General features: G+C 37.2%; 2 protein-coding genes across 10 annotated transcripts in view; one reads left to right on the forward strand and one right to left on the reverse strand.

The window, feature by feature from the left end:
* HEATR1 (HEAT repeat containing 1) overlaps positions 1 to 22,471 on the forward strand; it is a 40,535-nt gene that overhangs the window by 10,524 nt on the left and 7,540 nt on the right. For all 5 annotated transcript variants that reach the window (XR_015707987.1, XM_087773523.1, XM_087773524.1 and 2 more), the window contains 23 exons: positions 330 to 437; positions 857 to 952; positions 1,967 to 2,055; positions 2,354 to 2,565; positions 2,848 to 2,969; positions 3,525 to 3,722; positions 5,370 to 5,556; positions 5,830 to 5,978; positions 8,097 to 8,289; positions 8,830 to 9,002; positions 9,341 to 9,508; positions 10,364 to 10,606; positions 11,376 to 11,507; positions 11,913 to 12,019; positions 13,186 to 13,329; positions 14,104 to 14,222; positions 14,484 to 14,605; positions 16,082 to 16,210; positions 17,861 to 18,091; positions 18,773 to 18,899; positions 20,008 to 20,174; positions 20,652 to 20,698; positions 21,561 to 21,684. Coding sequence is in view for 4 of the 5 variants with exons in the window: in XM_087773523.1 (XP_087629649.1) it covers positions 330 to 437; positions 857 to 952; positions 1,967 to 2,055; positions 2,354 to 2,565; positions 2,848 to 2,969; positions 3,525 to 3,722; positions 5,370 to 5,556; positions 5,830 to 5,978; positions 8,097 to 8,289; positions 8,830 to 9,002; positions 9,341 to 9,508; positions 10,364 to 10,606; positions 11,376 to 11,507; positions 11,913 to 12,019; positions 13,186 to 13,329; positions 14,104 to 14,222; positions 14,484 to 14,605; positions 16,082 to 16,210; positions 17,861 to 18,091; positions 18,773 to 18,899; positions 20,008 to 20,174; positions 20,652 to 20,698; positions 21,561 to 21,684 (3,387 nt within the window). In the remaining variant the exon portion in view is untranslated. The remainder of the gene's footprint in view (positions 1 to 329; positions 438 to 856; positions 953 to 1,966; positions 2,056 to 2,353; positions 2,566 to 2,847; positions 2,970 to 3,524; positions 3,723 to 5,369; positions 5,557 to 5,829; positions 5,979 to 8,096; positions 8,290 to 8,829; positions 9,003 to 9,340; positions 9,509 to 10,363; positions 10,607 to 11,375; positions 11,508 to 11,912; positions 12,020 to 13,185; positions 13,330 to 14,103; positions 14,223 to 14,483; positions 14,606 to 16,081; positions 16,211 to 17,860; positions 18,092 to 18,772; positions 18,900 to 20,007; positions 20,175 to 20,651; positions 20,699 to 21,560; positions 21,685 to 22,471) is intronic.
* Positions 11,080 to 22,471, reverse strand: part of LGALS8 (galectin 8) — a 38,394-nt gene continuing 27,002 nt past the window's right edge. The window contains exons 11-14 of one of the 5 annotated variants that reach the window (XR_015707991.1): positions 17,819 to 18,068; positions 14,875 to 14,919; positions 14,617 to 14,705; positions 11,080 to 11,194 (exon numbers count right to left, since the gene is read on the reverse strand). The gene's annotated coding sequence lies outside the window, so the exon portion shown is untranslated. Of the gene's footprint in view, positions 11,195 to 14,616; positions 14,920 to 17,818; positions 18,069 to 22,471 lie in introns of all 5 variants that reach the window. The other 4 variants (XR_015707989.1, XR_015707988.1, XR_015707992.1 and 1 more) reach the window with 4 other exon arrangements.

A 22,471-nucleotide genomic window follows, 5' to 3' on the forward strand; every position in this document is an offset into this window, starting at 1 on the left:
AGTTTCTATCTGTGCTCTGTCACACTGACATTGTCACTAGAGCTTTCTCAGAATCCTTAGATAAGTGTAGTGCTTTTCTAGGACAAAAAGGTGTCTGTGGCTTACTGTACTTTTCAAGCTATATTCCAAAAACTGGCTGCCAAACTGAAGAAGACCAAAGTTGAAACAGTTATACAACGTCATTGTTCTGTAATTGATGCTTTTTGGGTCTGAATTATACAGGTTTTCTTCTGGTACAGAAACTTGCTGAAAGAATTTCTGCCGTTGTCTTTGTATATACTTAAAGTATTTTTACCATGCGTTGAGTCACTCTGAAATCTGTATTTCAGTTTCTGGAAGACTCTGATACCTCCCTTCTGCTTAGTTTGAATCATCCTCAGCCAGCTGTGCGGGTCCTGGCTCTTCAGCATTTGAAAGATGTTATTGAAACATCAAAGGTTTGTGTCCTGAATCTCTCGCTTACAAAACTGACTTAACATATAATGCCTTCAAAAAGCTGTTTGCCAGACATACCAGTTGAAGATGAGTGGTAGGTTAAACTATTCATATGTCATCCTCGCTGTTTTTCATAGTGTTTTCAGTAGGTGTTTCACCATTTCCCCCTATTCTGGAGTCTGGATGTAGTTCTTGTTTATTAAGCTGCTTGTAGTCTAAGATAGAATCTATGTTAATGGGTACTTCTGTTTTTCTTTCTTTCGTTGTTGAAAGTTAGCCTGCCTGTTATTTGAGATTTAATTTACATGATGTTACTGCTTTTCTTGTTCTAGTATTCAGATATTTCATTAAAAGCCCGCAAATTGTGCTACCAACAAATGATTTTTTTTCTTTTGGCTCTTTTTTTCCCTTATTTTTTCAGGAAGGCTTTGATCAATCTTTCATAGAAGAAGCAATTTTTGGCCGGCTCAAGGATGACAACAGAGATGTTGTAATGTCTGCTCTCAGTTCTTTGGAGGTAAGTGTGTATCTTTTGATACGTCAGGTGAGATTTTAGCTGGTCTTGAATATGTGTGTCTGGAACCTATTCTTTGTGGTTGCCCTTCTTCTGCTCATGTCCTTAGTGTAAGGCTTTTATTCTTTAACAGGATGAAGCAGCACAAATTTAGGAGGCTTGTGTTGTTTACCTCCTCACAATTCCCCCCCCAAATTTCTGCTTCCTGATCTTTCCCAAAGTGTTTGCAGTTAACCTGAATTTACCGATGTTTTTTTATGTAGCTACTAAAGCATATTTTAATATTGATTATTATTTGAAGTGTGCTTCCTACTTATCCTGTACATTCTTCTATAAAAACGCAAGCCATGTCATCTGCCTTTTGGATGGAAAATGGTGCAGTGACAAGTCATTACGCTAGTGAGAAGCGCTCAGTTGAGTTTTTCCACATGAGAGTCATTTGATCAGTTGATAGTGGCAAAGTACTGAACTCCAGCTCAGGTTTACTGGATAGGACTCTGGTATGCATTGTACTGATTGTTTCCAGCTGGAGTAACAGTCTTTCTTTATTGCTTCTGCTAGTAGTAGTGGAGAATATTATTAGCAGTAGTATAATTGGTCTTGTGTGTTCATTCATTCTCAATCACTAAAAAATAGGAATAGAAGCACGAGTGCTTCTTTAAACTTTAGTATTTTTTGTTAATGTATCTTGTATTTTTGTTATACAGATGCTATGTAAAGTAAAAGCAATTCTTTTTTAATTATAAAGTGTTTTGCTTATTGTTTATGAATTTTACCAAACATTTCTGCATTCAGTAAATTCTCTGTACTTTAGCATATCAAGAGGGCATACTGGGCAGCCTTATAACTTCTGTTTACCCTGATAGTATTTTTATTGCATGATCATCAATAGGAATGCAGTTAGTAATGTTTGATCCCAGTTTCCTCTTGGTATAGCAGATGCATTTTCCATTACGATATGGTAAATTATTTTGTATTTTATTATACTTTCATTTCTTTTTCTTGATTGCTTTTCAGATTTTCAGGAAACAAGTCAATCCAGAAGTAGTAGTATCAAGTCTTTTGAACATCTTCCAGAGAGCTGATCTTTCAAAGGATGGAAAGTGGTATGTTTGTGCCTTTTTTCAGTCTACATTCTTTCTGTATAAATTAAATTTTAAAAATGTAACTCTAAAGAATACTTTAAATCGTATTTTTCACTTCAAATACTTTTTGTTATGGTATATCTATGCTGCGTTACAAGAGAAATGTTCAATTATTTGCATACCGTTTCCCATGAGTTCCTTATTTGTTCGCACTGCTATTTGGATTCAGAAAATCACCATGGAAAATGGAGAACAAATGAAAGAAATGTTGCTAGTATGATTGAGCAATGGGTTTTGAACATCACTTGTTCTCTTCTAGGTACAAGGTTCTGGAGCGAGCAATAAAGATTTTAGTCAAAGAGGAGATTTTGAAGGAGAAAAAAGAACTACTAGATGAAGCAGTAATGCGGTTGTTACCTTTTATGGTAATCACTAATGAGAATTCAAAATCTTCAGATTGGAAAATGGCTGTTTGTCTGTCAGAATCTGATCTCTGCTGCTTACACCCTTTACTGAAAGGCTGGCCAGAAGGTAAAGCACTAATTGTAACTAACTCGGTAAAAGAAAAATTGTGACAATTTAGGACGTCGTGCTTATTGAACCTAAGCACTTATCGAAGGAGACTGGCTGTCACTGATAAGCTATCATGCTATGTGTGCAAACAGAGTTCTTTAAAAAGCTCTTTGAAAAGATGAAGAAATTGTCTAGTATGTTTCTGACTGTTTCTAAATATTATTGAGCCACCAGTGGTTTAGTATGTGATTTTTATACCAGATTGCCTGATTATTTTTTTTTTTTTTTTCCTTGGAATAGCTCTTGAAGAGGCAATTAAATCTAGCAAGTCTGCAGAGTTGATTGGAGTGGCCAACACGAAAATGATTCTGCTGTTTTCTAAAAACATGACTTCAGGGGATCCTTCCTTACTATTGCAAATGGTATGTGTACCATGTTACCCTAATCTTAAGAGATCTTACTTTCCAGGTGATCACTGTAGTAGAATAAATGTGATATAGGAGAATTTTGTATGTGCGCTTCTTAGCGTTATTATGCCATCATCAAGCTGCTAGGCAAACACATATATATGTGTGTGTGTGTGTGCGCGTGTGTATATATATATATATATATATGTAAAAAATATCAAACCCCAATACAATCTAAATAAAACAGATTTCTACCCTAACATAAGGAAAAGAAGAAGCAAAGCTATTAACTATTTGACAAATTATTAGTGTAACTAAATTTCAGGAATTTTTAGTTTCCTGAAAAAAAATACTAGAGAATAAACAAGTATACCTGTGGGTCGTTCATAGAAACAGATGTTTGTGTACTCCGAAGAGTACCATTACAGCAGACAGTAATTTGTTACCGATGATGGAAGGTAACAAGGATTTAATTTGACATGCAAATGAAACACGGTGTAAAGTCATAGTGAAGTCCCGCTGTCTTACAGGCTTTTTGTTGTTGTTTTTTCATCCACTTCCTTTTCTAAGGTTGATGATCTGATACTTGTTGCTGAAATGGAATCTGACAGCGTGAGACAGAAAGTAACTACTCATATAATTGGTTCGGTGCTTGTTCAGTGCTGCTGCAATACACAGATGAAGGAAAGTTATTTTTCCGTGGCTATCCGAGTCTTCCGTTTCTTGAATAAAAAAATTAAAAATCTCAGAGCTTGTGATCCTGCAGAGGTAAGATGGAAACAGTTTGGAGAGGGCATTTTCTTTGTAATGGAGAGATCTTTTTTTATTGGAGGTTCAGAAACCTTGAGAAGGACTGAAAATCTCGCCTTCATTTCTTTTCAAAGCAAAACCGCAGACTTGGCAGCAGTACTAGAAGCTGCCATTAAGAATTGCTCTTATATTTTGCCACTCTAGTGAGTCTGCATTAAAAAAGTAAGAACTCCAGACCTTTAGGCTGGCATCCCATCAGCTGATTCAGTGTTTCAGTGCTGTGGGCTTGGCACAAAGTTTGGGGCATTTCTGCCAGCTACCCTGTGGCATCATGTGGTGTCATTGTTTGGCTTAGGAATATCAGGGGTTTTAGTCATTGAGTAAAGGTTTTGCTGGCTTGTTCAATAGGGGAAAGAAGGAAATGCAGTTGAGTATGAAAAAGAGCTTATGCTAAGAGCGGTTCCAGAGGAGGGCTATGAAAATGATCAGAGGGCTGGAACACCTCTCCTGTGAAGAAAGGCTGAGCTGGGGTTGTTCAGCCTGGAGAAGGGAAGGCTCTGGGGAGACCTTATTTTGCAGCCTTTCGATACTTACAGGTGGCGTGTAAGAAAGATGGAGAGAGACTTTTTACCTGGGCCTGTAGGGACAGGACAAGGGCCAATGGTTTTAAGCTAAAAGAGGGTAGATTGAGCTTGGATATGAGGAAGAAATTCTTTACTATGAGAGTGGTGAGGCACTGGAATAGGTTACGCAGAGAAGTTGTGGGTGCCCCATCCCTGGAAGTGTTCATGGTCAGGTTGAGCAGGGCTTTGAGCAACCTGATGTCCCTGCCCATGGGAGGGGGGGTTGGACTAAATTATCTTTGAAGATCCCTTCCAACCCAAACCATTCTGTGATTCCGTGAATTGCAACCTCAAGCAAGTCCTTGCAACAATATTGAAAGTGTTGTTCCTGAATTTGTTGGGTTTTGGTTTATTGTGCAGCTCCATAAGCAGTTGCATTGACACTTGTTGGGAGGTAACCTGGAGGCAAAAGGAGGAGCCATCAGAAGGGCAGGAACAATGTTCAGAAAGAGTATTTCTGCTTCTTTCTGCTACCTTTCTTTGCCTTATTTTTACACATCTTTCCCATTGGGGTTTTCTTGATTTATTTTGTTGTTGAAACAGTTTGTTCTTTTTTCGTGTGTAAGAAACCCACGTGAGCAGGGCTGCGTTTCTGTGTGTGCACCCCCTCACACACACACATAGCAATACATGGTAATTAGTTATTCCGACCTCAGATTATTCCATTAAAGAGTTTTTGTATATACAAATATCTGAAGGATATGGATTATTTTGCTAGAACAGAGATAGATGAAAGGATGAAACTGATGTCCACAAAATGCTGTGAGTAACTCCTAATGCCTTTGAGGAGATATTTTAGAGAGACTGGTATTTTACTCTTGTTACCTCACTTACGTATGCTGTTAATTGTGGTAGTAAGAGCTGGCATAGGTTTTAAAACTGCAGAGGCAAGTTTAAATGTAAAATCAGAAATGTAATTTGCTTCATAAGGGTACCTCTTTTGAGGTTGGAAATTAAATATTGCTGAATTTTAGTGCTAAATTTCTGTCTTCTTTTGGATGAAATTGTGACAGTATACACTAAAAGGAATGTTCATTCACAGGAAACTCCCCTAAATTGGCCTGTTGAAACAACAGAGGAAACTTTGGTGCCTAAGGACTTGTTAACTGCATATATAGAAAAGCTCAATAGTGATCAGACTGCTCATGCAGAGGAGTCGGCTATGTTCCTGTTTTTATTGAAAAACTTCATTAATGGCCTAAAACCTCCTCTGTCCTTCTTTTCAAAAGGTAGGTGTTAAGGTTTTGACTGTCTTTTATATCAACAAAGTGAAGGAAGGAAGGTTAATTTTTTTGTCTTCAGAAGTTGTTGGAAACAAGCAAGCCTTGCTTCCCTAACCTTCTCCATTTGTTGTTACTGATATCTGTAAAGATTACTTACTTGTAAACATGAAATCAGCCAAATGTATTGTCGTCTTTTAACTAGAGGTGTCTGTTTTCTCTTGGTTTCTGAAGGTGTTCATATGCGTCCACTGTGTCTTATTTATAACCTGTATTTTTTAGAGGAAGCTTGGTGGAATCCTGAATCTGTGAATCAAGATAGCCAAGACTACCTGCACCTCCTGTTGGGGCTATTTGATCTACTTGTCTGTGGAGCTAGTGAGGGAAGTGATGCTGTTCAGTACAGAGCATTGATGAATCTCTTACTCAAGGTATTACTTTGCATTTGTTGCTCTGAATTATTAGTCTCCAACTATTATGCCGTTACATGATTTTATGGAAAACTGAGAAAAACGGAGAACTGATGCCACTGCTTGTGGCATGCTAGGACTGTGAGCAGGTGAAAGTCTAAGCTTCAGCTCGTTAGTTAACCCTAATTAAATGTAATAATAGAAAAGTAAAGTAAAAAAACAGTAAAGGGACCAGTTGAGGCAAAGGTGAAAACATAACACTGATTTGCAGGACAAGGTGAAGAAATTGAAGTTTGAGCTAAAAGTTTTGGCCCTATCTGGGAGCAAAGCAAACAGTTGCTTTGTAAAATTTGTTAGTTTTTAAATACAAAAATTGAAGGGAAAAGTTTTAGAAGACATTGCATGTTTCCTTATAACAACATCTCATGCTTTCTCACCTGCATTGAGTGATACACATTTTTGTGAAGAGAATAAGGGATATGGTAGTCTGGATTTTAGATGACAGAGAGTAATGACTGTACATTCTGAGGAAAAAGAGAAGCAAGTCATTGACACAAAGCTGCTGTTACTGGAATTTGATGCTGTTTCATCAAGAACAGCACATGACAAACACAAACAGAGGAATGAAAGAATAGCAACGATTTCGTAACAAAACTTGTTTCTGGTGTTAATTCTTGTATGTAACTGTCTAATTATCAGTCACTCCAAGATCTAGTGAAATTGTACTGACACTGAGCTGTTAGAGAGATTGATTCAGTGCCTGTCTAGTTAAAGGCTGTCAGCAGGGAAGCAAGGACGTTATTTTGGTTGGATTTTTGGCTGAGCAAGCTGGGTAATATTGCACAGAAGAAGAGAAGAAGGAGGAAGAAGGGACCACAGAAGGTTTGTGGAATGGGGTTAGTAATGTCCTAGGAGCTAGTGAAGGCAACAGCTGCAGTAATAATTGGCTTCTTTCATTTGTGGAGTACTGCTGATTTTCAGGGTGTTCAATTTGAAAGGGACAAGAAAGATATTTTTGCCCACTCTAGAACAGTTAATATAACTAGAATATAGGTCTTCGTGGACTTGTGGAAAAGAGAATGGGCAAGAGTATGTCAGAAGCTGTTTCAGTTGTTCTAGCAAGCCGTGTTCAGTTTGCGGGATGTTGAGTGGCCACTCCTGATGGATGAAGAGCTCTTAGAATTCCAGAGAGCATCTTGCAGACAGAAAGCATGCTAGCTATTGCCAGACCATGTAGTAAGCTAGAACTTTAACTTGATTTGGGATGCTATTAGGAGACAAGGTAACGGCTTCAAAATCAGAAGCTATCCTCATTAAATTTTGACAGAAAGGTCCTAAAGCAAAGTTAAGGTAATGGGATGTAGATGTGTAAAGAACTGAATTGAATCTTCTTGGAGCAGCTATTACTATTGGGGGGGGGGGGCGGGGAGGCACTCTGACCTGTGTCTGTGATGGTCAGTGATACATTTATGATTCAGAGTTTGTTAATTTTGGTCCATGCTCCATTATTATAAAGCCTATACAGCCAATCCAGGACAGATTCTTAGAATTAAGTTTAGTGTGAATATTCAGCACAGGAAGCTGTGTTGTACAAGGAAATTGTATGCTTCTGAGATGCTAGTTTATAGACTTCTGAAAATCATTTTGTATGACTGATGAAAAAGTCAGGGATTACTTAGAGCACTTTTAATATTAAAAGATCACTGCTGCATGAAACAGGAAATAGAAATTCTTTATTTCACCTTATTTTGCATATAACAATTTTTTTTGCGCAGTTGACATACTGTACAAATGTTCATATGGGTGTGTTTTCAGTCTGTTATGATAAAAGAAAAAATCCCTTGTATTTACATACCTATAGACTACAGGTTATCTGTTAAACTAAATAAGCCAGCCATTAAGCAACATGTGGACTTGCATACACATGCAAGTAGTGTTTACCCAAAAGTGTCTACTCAATAACTTTTTCTTCCCAAAAGACACTGTTTCTGACTCTTTAGTTCTCTTTCTGTATACCCCTTTGATTTGGGTCATTTATCAGATGTTGTAAGTAGTAGTTTGCCAAGTAAGTTAAAATTATTAAACAAGTGCTTTTCTCTTTTTTTCTTTTTTCCCTTTTTTTTTTTTTTTAAATTTAAGGTACATCTAAAAGATTCAGAGGTTCTCTTTCAATTCCTTTCAATTTTATGGACTTACAATTATAACCTTTCAAATCATCTGAACTATGAAGTCAACGCAATGCTACAGACTCAGGCTCTATATATTGGCTATGCACTGCTTGAATCGCAGACATACCAAATAAAGAAACAGCTGCTGTTGCCATCGTCTCCAGGTAAGGTAAAACAGTATCTGTCTCTCATCTGAAGACTTAATCACAGTATTTTTTTTAATTTTGTGCAAGTTTACTGTATTTTATACCATCAAGGGTATCTATAGTTATTTATGTTCAGCTGCACTAGGCTGAGACAGCTCTTTCTTGCTGATTCACTGCTGCAGATACTAGCCCAAGCTTGGGAGTAGGTGAAACCACTTTTTTTTTAATCTTAAAAGTGTTGAAGAAACACGCTCCTGTGCTGAAGAAGTCAGTTACAGCACCTTACTTTCTGTGCAGTACAAGGATGTGGCAGTCAGTAGCAATATATGAACTCCCTGAGCTTAAACACAAATATAAGGACTGTGATGAAGAAGTTCAGAGCCATGGATCTGTGAGATTCCTGTAGGTTTTGTGTAGTCTAGAGGTTTATAGTGAAAAGAGATGACTGTTTAATTCCAAAGTAATGTTGATGCCTGTTCAGGGACAGATACAGTAAAAGTCTGACCTCTCACTTTATTCTGTTGTCTTTTCCTCCTTCCTTCCCTTACTCTGTTGCAGTGGTGATATCTTTGCTAATTAACTTGGGTAGTCCTGTGAGTGAAGTTCGAAGGGCTGCTCTCAACTGCCTCCATTCCTTGAGAGGGATAAAGGAGTCTCTATTTCATCCTGTTCTTCAGCATTTGGAGCAAAAGACAGAAGAGATCATATCTGACCCTACATACATAACACAGGTATTTTTGTTATTAAGGTGTACATTAATACAAGTTTTGTCTGCTGCTCTGAGCTCCCATCTTTTCTAAAAGAAATCAAGTTAACTGGGAAAGTTCATTGTCTTTGTATATTACAGTATACAGATTTTTTTTAGAGGACTATAAAAACATTCAAGTGATTTATTACATACAGAGAATTGAGGATATCAGTCAAATAAGAGGTGTTAACTTGTGGTTTATTTACAGATGAAGAATTCTGTTTGTATCTAGATTGCATTATGAAAGCATTGAATAAATATTGTTCTAAGCCATTTTTATTGAAGGGAAAGAACTTAATTTTTACTTTGTTAATGAACTAGATTATGGAAGCTCTATTTGAGGAGCTTGAGGCACAACCAAAACAGAAATCCCAGAAGAAAAAATTGTTGGAAGCTTTGGAAAGCATACTCGATTGTGTACAGAACCCTATTTTCCCATCATATATTGCCAGAAACGTAATGAAAATTCTTCATGAAGTCCATGGTGAGGTAAGTGGCACCTTTCTAGTGTTTTATGGGTTCTGCACTTGATTGAAATGCTGAAATCAGATTCCATTTAGTAATAATGCTGTTAAATAACTTCATAATGTATTAGACTATTAGGCATTAAGTTGATGCCTCTAACAATATGCAATAGTGCTGCAAAGTATGATTTAATGAAGCATAAAGTATTTGCATGCTCCATTCAGGAATGTAACAGCTGCAGAATTTTACACTGGAGTTCTTAAGGAAACTCCCTTGATTTTGCAAAAAGACTGTTTCAGAAGAAGAATCTTCCAGAAGAAATTTATTACCTTGGTTAGTTATCAGTGAATATAGAGTTTTCTGTACAGAATTGTAACCTATTAGGTAGTGCTATCAGTTTCATTTGTATGTATTAACCTCCTCTTATCTAGTATATTCAGAATTTTCTAAGTGCTGGAAAATACATGAGTTCAATGTTCAAAAAAAAAGAATGAAATTATGAATTTTTGTGCTCTGTTCAGTTGTATGTGTCTTGAAAGGATTGTGAACTGCAGAGAGGATGAGTATTCTTGCCTCACATTTGGATTTTGTAGGAGCCAGCAGTCATAAGTTGGTGAAAAAAATTGCCTTGTTTCTATATTTTAAAAAATATGAAATACTACTCCGCAAAGGAGAATAGCAAAGTAGCAGATGAGCATGTACTCGTGGTAATCTCACAATAAGTCTTGTATTCTTTGTCTTGAATAGCTGTTGCATAAAATAGTATATGCAGTGTGTTAGCAGAGGGGAGATGTTGCAGTAAAATGAAGCTGTGCTATTGGAAGTTTGTTAAAATGAGAATGGATAAAAACTTTGGTTATGAATTTCCTCTGTTTGCAGATGGTTCTTTCTCACCTCTTGCCTGCACTAGACCGGTTGCTAGAGAAGGTCTTTAAGAAACCTGAGGCAATGTTGAAAGATGAAGTTGTTCTCCTGCATCTCATCCTTGGAAAGTTTAATGAATATTCAGCAGCCCTCTTGTGCAAGAATCAGCAGAGTCTGGATTTATTTATCAAAAGTCTGCATGCTGCCAAGAAAATCTATGAAGAAATTCCACCATTTCAGATCACAGCACTTGGGCAGGTATGACTTTATGAAAGATCTTTAATTTATTTTTATGCTTAAAGCAAATAGCAGTGTTTAGGATTGGATTTACAAGGACTCCATGCGTTAAGGAGTCCATAGCTTTTGACCTGTCTTTCTTTTAGTACAAGTTTTCAAAGTCTCCATAGTGTCTTTGAAACATCTAAACAGGCTGCAAAACTTTCTCTCTTAAACTTACCAGAAGGAGAAATTGCTGCTTGCTTGATTTTTGCATTTTGGCAAGTACGGAATAGAAATATCATTGTCTTTGCATGCAGACGAATACCTTTATCATTGCCTACAGATACTACTGTTCCACTCTCCTTAGTTTTTGTCAGTCAGGCAGGAGCTTTACTTCACGTTTTTCTTCTGAGGAAAAATTGTCAAGAAAATACAGTAGGTGAGAAATAGTCTCACTTGAAGGAGGCTACAAATTCAGGCCTTCTAGTAGCCAGGTATTAGTGTATACTTACCAAAGGCTGGCAACAGCAAGTCTGTTCCCCCCACGAGGCAAGCTGTGTGAAAAATTTCAGGAATTGGTATGTCTGATGGATATTTCAGAAGTACGTGCTTTGCATCTAAGGATTCCTGGATATATAACAAATGCATATGTTAATATGCAAATTTTTACAGTATATGTTCATACATCATACATGGGTGGGATTGGGTGTGTTGTACATAATCTAACATGCCCAAGTTCTATAGCTTGTGATTTTGTTACCCTCTTACAGTAAACCTCTCTGCATCCTTTCTTTTTTCCGTTTTGCAGATTACTAAACCATTCTTTGCAGCTGTGTCAGATGGGATGGTGCAACAGAAGCTATTAAAAGTACTGTTTGACTTACTGTTAAACTGCAAGAACCCTCTTTGTGCCCAGACTATTAGCAGTGTGTTTAAAGGGGTAAGTGGCAAACTCCAGAACATAGAAATATTACCAAACCTGTTGCGGTGGTTCTGTGTTGCTACACTCGTCGTTTGTATCAATCATAGCATGAAAGGAATCTGAAACTGTTTGTCACGTAATACAATTGTGTTAATGGCATGAAAAGTTTGTTAAAGGACTGCACTTAGAAGGTATTTCTTTAAAAGCCATGCATCAGTCATTTACTATACTATGCAAATGAGTTCGGCAGAAGTCACGTCTTTCTGCTGCACTGATTTTCATTTTCTGGGATACAACTTGAATATGTGGATTATATACCCATATGTGCATGAAAGGGATGTACTTTAAAAAAAAAGGAGGGGGCATAGATGTGTGATATGACACGTTGTTCATTGGTACTTGCATTATTTTTCTTTGTTTCAGATTTCAGTGTGTGCTGAGCAGATTGTCAGAGAACTGGAGCCTCCTGAGAAAACCAAAAGTCTGGCCACTGTTCAGCAAACTAGAAGGCAGAAAATGCAGCAACAGAGGTAATATAACTAGAAACTCAAAAATATTATCTGTACAGCTTGAAAACGCCACTTGTTTTACAACATGGCAGTTTGTTTTGAAAGCATAAGCATATATTTCTTCTTTTCCCCTGCACAGTAAAATAACTCTCACCTGCTTTTGGCAGGAGAAAACTAAATCGTGTTGCTGTTTGAGAACTGACGGAACTGCCGTCAAAATTAAAAAAAAACAAAACAAACAAACAAACAAAAAAATACAAAAAACCAACCAAACAAAAAAAAAACCAAAAAAACCCCCAAAACAATCCAGTAGTTTTAATGTTGACACTTGCTGTTGTAGAATCTGGCTTGACACAATTGAACAAGATTCATTTTTGTAGGTATTAAACTTGGTTAGTAATTAAGATGTATGGACAAATTACATACACATGGCTGAAGCCTACAGATGCTCATCAAAATGTTCCTGTTAGTTGACTGAAAAAACAGTATTTTCTTTCAGTTAAAACATTAATATAATCAATAATTTTTAGATCTCTTCGTCTTGTTTCTTCTCTCCATTCCCATAAGGAAGGAGCTGTTCTGTCCACTGTACTTATTCTCTTCTTTAAGCATTGGCTGTCAGCCATTGTTGAAACAGGATGTTGAGTTGGTTTTCTTGGTTTGACCTAGAATAGCTGTTGTTATTTTCCTTCACTTGACCTTTTTTAATAATCATCACCCATTAGATTGATCTACCTGTAAACCGTGTCTGTCAGAGTTTATGAACACGCCCGCTTGCGCACACACACCCATTGCCTGCACAGTCAGTGGTTAGACAGCTAGTAGTTCCAAAGATGCAAGTTCCTGGATGGCAAGCAGATCGGCATTTGGACAGTTATTTGGTAATAGATTTTATTTTTTTTTCCACAGAAGTCTGCTTCATTGCATAGAACTTTTGTATACACAGAAGGCATGCTATACTTGTTCATTTTTTTTCAAGTTTGGTCTGGATTTTCTGTTGATTGTTTAAAATGTGTTGCTAATTCAGTCAAAAGCCCACACATTGCCACCTCTCCCAGGAGAAACAGTAAATGATATTACTGTGTGAAAGAAAATTTGTCTTTTTTACTTACGCTTGTGTTTTCCCTGAAACACTGTACTATTTTCTTTGCAAATGTATATCCTGATTGTTTGTCTTATCTTTTTAGAAAGCCTCAAGACGCAGAACTGGCACCAGAAACAAGCCAATTCAGCTGGCAGAGGGTTATGCTTATTCTGGAATTACTGCAGCATAAGAAGAAACTTAGACGTCCGCAGGCATTGGTACCTGCGCTTTTTAACCTGCTGAGCCGGTAATCGTGCCTCCGTAACACGAGTCTGTGAGCTTTCTCTTCTGCAGCAGACGCTGTAAAGCATTAAAATATGGGCTGCTTTCTCTTTGCTTTGTTGCCATGTTTTGTAGCTTAGCTTGCCTTTTTTACTTGAGCTTCTTTTAGGTAAATCAGATGAGGGGAATGGGAAGTTGTTACGACTTTTTTGCCCTTTAAACAATGTGATGGGCTTTTTAAGATTTTTACCTGATGCACAGCTGCTTATGCGAAGACTTTGTTTTTCAGGTGGAGGGCTTGGGATTGCTAAGAAGGGTGATACCTGTGCTAAAACTGGCACAATTGACAGGACTTGTGTGTTTTGCAGAGCTATTATGCTCCTCTAAGCTTTAAAATTCCTCCCAAAACATTGTGGAACAGCCTTCATCCAGTGCAACCTAAGAAAACTATCGCTTTTCCTGCCAGCCCTATCGCCAGGCACTTAGGAAAGTTTACATATAGATTGGGTATTTATCTTTTTTTCCTTATGACTTGCCTTTACATAGATGGGCAATCATATTTCAGGTCATCATCTTATGCTCTTGACAGTGCTTTGATAAATGTCTTTTGTTAAACCAATTGATGTATTTGAAAACAAAAAAGAAGAGACACTTTTTGGCAAACGCTTTTTAGAAGCCTCAGTTTTAGAACTTCTGTAGAATGAAGATTGCAGTTGCTTATTTGTATCTTAATATGCAGCTTGGTCACTTATTTTTCTGTCTGCTTTTTCAATCTCTACTTTTTTTCCTGAATATATAGGTGTCTGGAACCTATGGCATCAGAAGAAGAAAATATGGAATATACAAAGCAGCTAATCCTCAGCTGCCTGCTAAACATCTGTCAGAAATTGTCTTCAGATGGTAGCAAGATCCCAGCAGGTAAAAATTGCCAGATTCATTTCTTGATACTTCTCTCACCAGTACAGCACTAAAACAACGGTCTCTAACTTTTTTCTTCTCTACACTGTATTGCTGAGGAGAGATAAGATTCCTCTATGGGGTATACAAGTTTGCATTCATAATCATTTTTTGTAGATCCCTTAGGTATGGTTTGCAAATTAAAACCACTCTTGAGGGTACTGTTCATTCCTATATGGTTGACCATTAAAGTGTTAATCAGTGAGTATTTTTTACTTGCAGATGTCCTTGACAAAGAAAAATTCAACGTGGAAGTTATAGTTCAGTGCATCAGGATTTCTAAAATGCCCCAGACGCACCACCATGCACTGCTTCTCCTTGGTGCTGTTGCTGGCATGTTTCCTGTAAGTAGTACCTGAAATCTATGTGTCAGCTCTTCTCTTCAGGTTCCAAACATTGGGAAGACTGAAGAACACGTAGAGCTGTTCTATGGGGAGAAGCTTTCTGAAAGGAGCAAGAGGCAAAATTTACAGATTCCCTGCTCTTTTAGGGCTTTCTATTCCATTTTACTTGAAAACAAACCTCTGTCTTGATGCTTTGGGCACTTACTTATGACTTGCAATGAAGCGCATTAGAAAGGGAAGAAGCTTCTTGACAACACCCCCTGCCTCACCTTCCCACTGTGGTCAAAGTTCTCGCGGACTGTTTCTTCTTTCCCCTGTTTTTTAATAAACAAGAGAGAAAACATCTAGCCCAATAGCACAGGTATTCTTACAAGTTCCTATCTTGTACAACACTGAGAAATGTAGTTCTAGTTGATGAGAAAACCAGGTTGGTCTGATTTTAATCGACCGAGAAACAGGCCTGTTCTTCTACGGATTGAAATTTAACCGTACGCTCACTCTTCTAAGTAAGATTCTTTTGCTTTGAAACTATAAAAGCAGCAAAATGTATCCAAATGTATCAAACTCAGTTTGCATCTTTATCTCTGCCTCCGTACTTTCACCACACATTTGGAAAGACGGCATTTTTCCCAAAAGGCAAAACTGGAATGTTTTTGACAAATCAGTGGAGGATTTGGCTTTTTTATTGCTGGAGCTGGTTTTCTTTATCGCCATCTTACTGCCATCACCTGCTATAGAACTGAGCTTGTATTCTACATTAATATTGGTTCTTACAAGATTTTCAAGGTCAGAATACAAGGAAATATTTTGTATGAGTCTCATCTCTCTTTAAATCTAAAACACTCCTTCAGTTCACTAAAGCTGAATGAAAAATGTGCCCATAACTTCTTGCTCTAAATTCTGGCAAAATCTAGGAAACTTAACTCTTGAGCTAGGTGACACCTCTAATCCAACCCTTTTAAAATTAATAACTGTGATTACAGTCTAGCGCCCCAAAAAGCCAAAAATTAAAATGAGCATAGTTGGTTTCCATTGTATGATTGTAGATATTGCAGATATATAAAGAGTGGGTGGGAAAGGTATGAAAATCACTGGAATCTGTGCCACACTCACATTTGTGCTTCTGCAAATCTCCCCGTAGCTGATTTTGCTTGTCATACTACCATGGCACTGAGTTGAAAAGTACAAGGTACTTCATCAGACTAAACTCTCCATTTCCACTCTTTAATTACTTGCTTAGAAGTGTATCTTGGTTTCTAAATAATATTTAGAAGTCTTAACAATCACATAGTAAGTAGTTTTAAGGGACACTATATATTTAAAATTATTTTAGTGGAGATTCTGGAAGATACCAATGATTCTCATTTTCTTTTATAGGATTCTAGTGGCATTTGTGAAGGAGAAATGCTTTAAGGTATAATAGGCAGAGCAGCACAGTTCAAAAAATAAACTAATCTCATCTGTCGTCTTTTCCAGGATAAAGTTCTCCATAACATTATGCCCATTTTTACATTCATGGGAGCAAATGTCTTGCGTCTGGATGATACTTACACGTTCCAAGTAATTAATAAGACGGTGCAGATGGTTATTCCTGCTCTTATACAGGTAAATTTGTCTACTTAATGGAAAGGAGTAGAAAAAAGTGAACAATAACATTAATTAAGCAGAGTAAATGGTTTAGAATATCAGTGGTAGAATAAGTTGTAGCCTATTTTAGGATTACTTTTAGATAGATATTAAATTATATATAACTGTATTAACAGACTATGCCTCGTCTGACCAACTCTGAGTTCATCAGACTACTGCTTCTTTTTACCCTTATGAGCTCCTGCACTTTGTAAATGGTTTAGCCAAAACGGTATCACAACTGTACCTAAAGAGGACCTGAAACATACTTTAAGTTCAAGTTTTTCATCATAAAAATAGCAGGCAAGTTCAGTAGAGGAACCATTGGAAATAAGAAGGTGGTTATTAGTCCTGTACTAATATGTCATGGTCATATCAATAGTAGACGTGACCTGAAGGAAGTGGAAAGGTAAAATACTTGACAAATGCTTTTATTCTTCCAGCTGGTGTTTCTGTGGGTTTTCTTGGTTTTGTCTGGACATCTTAGATAAATGGTTATAAACCAAAACAAAAGTACATTATTGTTTTTCAAAGAGGACATTTTTTTCTTCAGTCAGATTTCACTTGCACCTAATAAATCTTAATTCTAGAGTCATTGATAGATTTAAACATGAAAAATGCTATATTACATTCTTATGTAAAAATGAATTGGAAAAAAAAAATCTTCTAATAATAGGGTGGGGTTTTTTCGGTGTGTTTTTTAATGACATGTATACACATTTAGCATCCTTTTGCAGATCTCTGTTAGAGAAATCAAGTTGCTATCTCTTTTTTTTTATTATTATTATTTATTTTTTTATTTAAAATCTTTCATAGCAGCCATGAATGACAAGTTTCTGTGACAAATTATTTATGGCACACACAATTATTACATGTGAGGAGAGCCTAATGTTACTTACCTGAGATCATGTAACCTACTTGTATTATTTTTACTAGGCCCTTGAATCCAAGACCCTAACTATCAGGTTTACGGGCAAAGTTTTCAAAAGGATGTGGCATTGCTTTCCCTTGAAAACATCCTGCTTGTTTCAGCTGATGCCAAGCAACGTTCTGCCCCCCCCCCTCTTTTTCCCTCCCCTTTTTTAATTTTTCTTTTCCCTCCCCCTTTTTTAATTTTTCTTTTCCCTCCCCCTTTTTTAATTTTTCTTTTCCCTCCCCCTTTTTTAATTTTTCTTTTCCCTCCCCCTTTTTTAATTTTTCTTTTCCCTCCCCCTTTTTTAATTTTTCTTTTCCCTCCCCCTTTTTTAATTTTTCTTTTCCCTCCCCCTTTTTTAATTTTTCTTTTTTCTCCTTTCTTTTTCTTTTTTATTTTTATTTTCCTTTTATCTTTTTCTTGTCTTCTTTCTGTCTTCTTTCCATCTTCTTTCCTCCTTTCTTCTTTTTTTCCCTTTTTTGTTATTTTTTTTTCCTCTTAAATTTTATTTGAGGCATCTTCCTTGAACACTGAAAAGGAACTGTGTGTGATTGAAAACCATTTATTTTGGAGCATTTACTTTTTTCTTGAGATTATGCTCTTGGTAATGCTGTTATCAGGCACATAGTGCTTTCGCTGATTTTCTGAATTTACAAGAAAGAACTCGTACCCACCTGCAATAATCTTTTTGAACTGCTGTACCTGTTTGCCCATAGGCTGAAGACAGTGATTTGTCAGAGTCCTCGGGAAGTGTGGAAGAGGTGGTGACAAAGATCATTCGTGTGTTTGTGGATGCCTTGCCCCACGTGCCGGAGCACCGGCGCCTGCCGATCCTGGCCCAGCTGATCACTACAGTGGGAGGAGACAAGTTCCTCTGGGTTCTCCTGGTGCTGCTGTTCGAGCAGTACGTGACCAAAACTGTGGCTGCGACATCAAGCACGGACAAGGTTAGAAGATGAGTAGAGTCAACTTTTTCCTCAAGAAACTGATCTCCCCCTTTCTGTTCATGGCCTTGCCTTTAAGAAGGTACAAGATAAGCCCCTAGGTTATGCTAAAATAAGTAGTAAGCTCTAAGCTTGTGCTACAGCAGAACCCGATGGTGATGTTGACTAGGATTTATATTGCAGATACAATATTGTTTTGGAGCCTGAACAATAAATCGGATCATATTGTACAGCAATCCTTGACCTGAAGAGCTGAAAATCTAATTATGAAGTGCTTCAATATTTTTAAAGTTGGTTTTGTTTTTTTTTTCCTTTAACTGTGTTTGTGAAACATGATACTGGTCTTCCTGTACAGACCAAGATAAAAACCCTATTGTGTTTTTGTGTAGGCATGCCCTCAGATTAGGTGAAAGCATAGTTTGTGGGGAAAACTAAAAGAATTATTAAAGAAACATTGGTGAGAAGATACAGCCTTTGCTGTAGCAATTTAATCTCTTTCTATACCCTCTGGAACTATGTTCTCTCCAAGAGCTTGCTGCTATAACCCTTGGTGTTAATCCTGGCAGTATCCAGCTCACCATGGCATTTTCACAAACTCATCGAGAAGTTTTTGTGTCTTTTTATCATTATTAGTAATATTTTTTTTAATTCTTGAAATTTTTTTTCTTTCTAAACCATAAACAGGATGCTGTTCTGGAAGCAGACACTGAATTTTGGATTTCCATCTGTTGTGAATTTAATGTACGTTCTCAGTTCCAGAGCATGATGAAAATAATCCAGTACTTGACAGAGCTGCCAGAGAACAAAGAAGGTAACCACAAAACAGAGCCAGCAAATGCATATAAACCTTCCTATTACAAGGGGTAATGGTTTTAAACCAAAAGGGGGTAGATTTAGACTAGATGTAAGGAAGACTTTTTTTTGCAATGAGGGTGGTCAAACACTGGAATGTGGTGCCCAGAGAGGTGGTAGATGCCCCATCCCTGGAAACATTCAAGGTCAGGTTGGACGGGGCTCTGAGCAATCTGATCCAGTTGAAGATGTCCCTGCTCATTGCACCAGGGTTGGACTAGATGGCCTTTAAAGGCCCCTTCCAACCAAAACTATTCTATGATTCTATTACTCCTCTAGAAAAAAGACTAAGGGATACAGAATTACTCTAATGACTTTTTTTCTTTTAATAAAATGGCTAAGATATGGGATTACTTTTTTTTTTTTTAGTCCTTTTAACTATAGATTAATTTGAGTGCTTAGAATCAAACAGTAGTCCTCACTTAGAAGATACAGTAAATCATTTAGTGGAAATAAAAAGCTGTTGTTCATAGCAGACAAAATCACAGGGACTACCAGTCATTTCTGGGTTTTTGTAGGGTTTCATTTCTTTCTACAACAATATAGTGGAGCAATAATTAAAAAATCTGTTTTAATACTTTTCCAGTCTGTTATTTCAAAGAGCATTGGGGAAGGTGGGTGAGGGTTGTTTGTTTCTTGTTAAGTTAGGACTTGCTGTATTTGTTTGAATACATTTTCTCAGCCAAGAAGGACCAGGTGATGACACTGAAAGCAGTTTTCCCAAATACGTGATGCACAGTGTATGTGGTCCTGCCTCAAAAGTCTCTCATGTTTGTAGCCAGTGTACCATAGCTTTAGCACCAAGAAAAAAAGAAGATTCTTCATGTAAAAATGATCAGATGGAATGGCAGTGAAATGGCACTACTTCTTTTGAGGCTGTTGAAATGAAAAATTTATCTCCTGTGCTATTTCAGACCATCTTTTTTGGAACTTTGACATGATTTTGGATACTGCAGAATGACTATCCTTGATAGACATCTGACTGTAATTTTACTTTGTTTCTGTAATCAGAAATCAAATGTCTTTTTCTCTTGCCTGCAAATTTGTTTTGCGAATGTTTTCAACAGACGATCCTGGGCCAAAAAAATCAAGAACGTGCAAGACAAAGCTAAAAAGTCAGGATGGGCAGCTCTTTAATGTGGAGTCTCACTCAGACAAACAACTTCGGCATTTCAAGTTCTTGTCAGTCTCGTTCATGTCACAGCTTTTATCCTCTCAGAGTTTTGTGAAAAAGGTAATAAGCAGATTGCTTTTTAAACTGATCACGTGAAGTAATTATGCCATTAATTTGCTTTTTAATATGGCTTTATATTCAAAGGGGATGAAAGAATACACTGTCCAGTGTATCTTGCCGACACCTTTATTGACACAGTTTTGAAACCTCTCAGTAACGTTGATTATTTTTTTAATAAGGCTTTTCCAAATAGACTCCATTTGTGTGATTGATGAATAGGTAACAAAGTGAAATTCTGGTCCCAGTGGATTCCTGCTGGCTTTATGGAGTAATGTATTTGCTACTGTGACTGCATTGCCTAAGATTCTCAGATTCGCTTCTAGAATGATGGCTTAAGTGCAAATGTGGGGAACTCATAATTACCATGTCAGTGGACATTTCATTCAGAAGAAACAAATTTGTATATACTGGGATGTTAACTTAATGAGGGGATGTAAGTTTCACACTTAGCGTTTTCATTTTTCCTTTTTAAACCAGATAGTTGAATGTGAAGAAACGGAAGAGCTGCAGAAGTTGGAACAGAGGTATGCTTTAAATCTGCTCCGCTCCTTCTATTTCTAGCTTTTACTGCAACCTGGGAATATTTTTTAAGTGTAGTCCCATTAGAGTATTTTTTTCCCCAGGGATACTTTTAATGTTGTCCTTGGCAACAAGCAGTATTTATTATATGCAAGTTATTTGGGTTTTGTTTTGGTCTGGTTTGTTGTGGTTTTTTTTTTAATATGATATGGAGTTTTTTATTTCTGAAAGATTGCTCCACCCAATATCCACTCTTTCTGTATTTCCCATAGTGCTTATTTACAGACTTGGCCATACCTATTATGCTGTTGATGATGGAGTCTCTAAAAGAATTCCAGATTTTTAGCAAAACATATTACTTCATTCGTAGGGAAAAAAATCGTTGTTCACAGGTGCCCCAATATTGGTGTCAGAAAATTACCAGTAATCACAGATCACAGTTGTAGTCATTGGGCTATAACAGCCAGTGATGCAAAATTGAGGGTTTCTTTTGCGGAGGCTTAACTTTTATGTTTGTTCTAAGTGAAAAAGGGCGTAGGAGTTATTTTAAATGCTGTGTTCCTTAAATGCTCATTTTTTAACATCTACATCCTCCCAGATTGTTTTTGTTTTAGAGCTCTTAAGTAGAACTACTATTGTATGTAGATGCTAATTTGGGGGTACCAGGTAGACTTCTTTAATGTGCACATGATTGTCCTTATTGCCATAGCTTTTTGTTAATATGTAGATGTGATCTGCTAGTCTCTCCATTCGGTGTTTCATTTTCTTTTATTGTTGCTGTTTCGTAAAATTTTATGCTTTCCAGTAATAAAATTGACTACTTTAGTGTCCTTGTTACTTACTAAAAGATGCTTCCTTTCCATCTAGGCTATTAGAAGAAGTTCTTCACTATATAAACACTGTGGCGTCTTCAGTGGAAGGAAACGTGGACAAGCCAACAGCCAAATTTTGGAGGGTTCTGCTTAACAAGTCCTATGATATGCTGGATAAAGTATGTCTCATTAGCCCTCATGTTAGCAGTGGGACACTTCTGCTTTTGCTTATTAATATGATTATAGCCTTTGTAGGATTTCTTGTTGGAATAGTACCCATCTTTATTGGATGGTCTGCAACCTGGTGCATCATTGTTTAAACTCATCTAACAACTTTAATAACTACACCTAACAGCTTAGATGGAACAACCAGAAAAAAAAGTCAGGAATGCTTATTTCCTCTACTTAGTATTCCACTGGCTGGAAGCAGTCATTTCACTGTCTCTCTGGTGGAGAAGAATGGCAGCATTTCTGACTGCTAACTCATAAAATGATTTTAGCTAATGCTAATGGAACTGTTGTGTATTTCCACATGGAATTTAAATGGAGAAAAAAATCCTTATGCTTTTCTTTCTAATCTTTTTCTGATCAGAAGTATATTAGTAGAATTGGACTAGCTGTCTTGCTGCATGCTGTGCATATGTCTTTTCACAGCTTGGATTTTTTTTTTTGCCTGTGAAGCATAATCCAGTTTTCATGATGTACATGCACAGGGCACTACCAGAAATATTTTAGAGTAAGGAGGGATAGCTCACCAGTGTAGACAAAAGGAATTGCTGAGGAAATCTCGGAGCTGGTGGATAATGGCTGGTTAGCAGCCAGTGAACATACATGAAGTACTGTAGCCGGAACCTGCTTTGTTCTTTTGCATGCCTCTGATACAGCATTGCTAGCCTGTCCTCTCTTCTTTGATCCTGAAGCCCATGTGGGAAGCTGAAGAGAGTTTGCCTGTCTTATTTGGAGGCT

This window comes from Nipponia nippon, unplaced genomic scaffold (genome assembly GCF_047370975.1).
Source record: "Nipponia nippon isolate SJK-2023a ecotype South Korea unplaced genomic scaffold, ASM4737097v1 scaffold_4, whole genome shotgun sequence".
In the NCBI taxonomy this organism is placed as follows: domain Eukaryota; kingdom Metazoa; phylum Chordata; class Aves; order Pelecaniformes; family Threskiornithidae; genus Nipponia; species Nipponia nippon.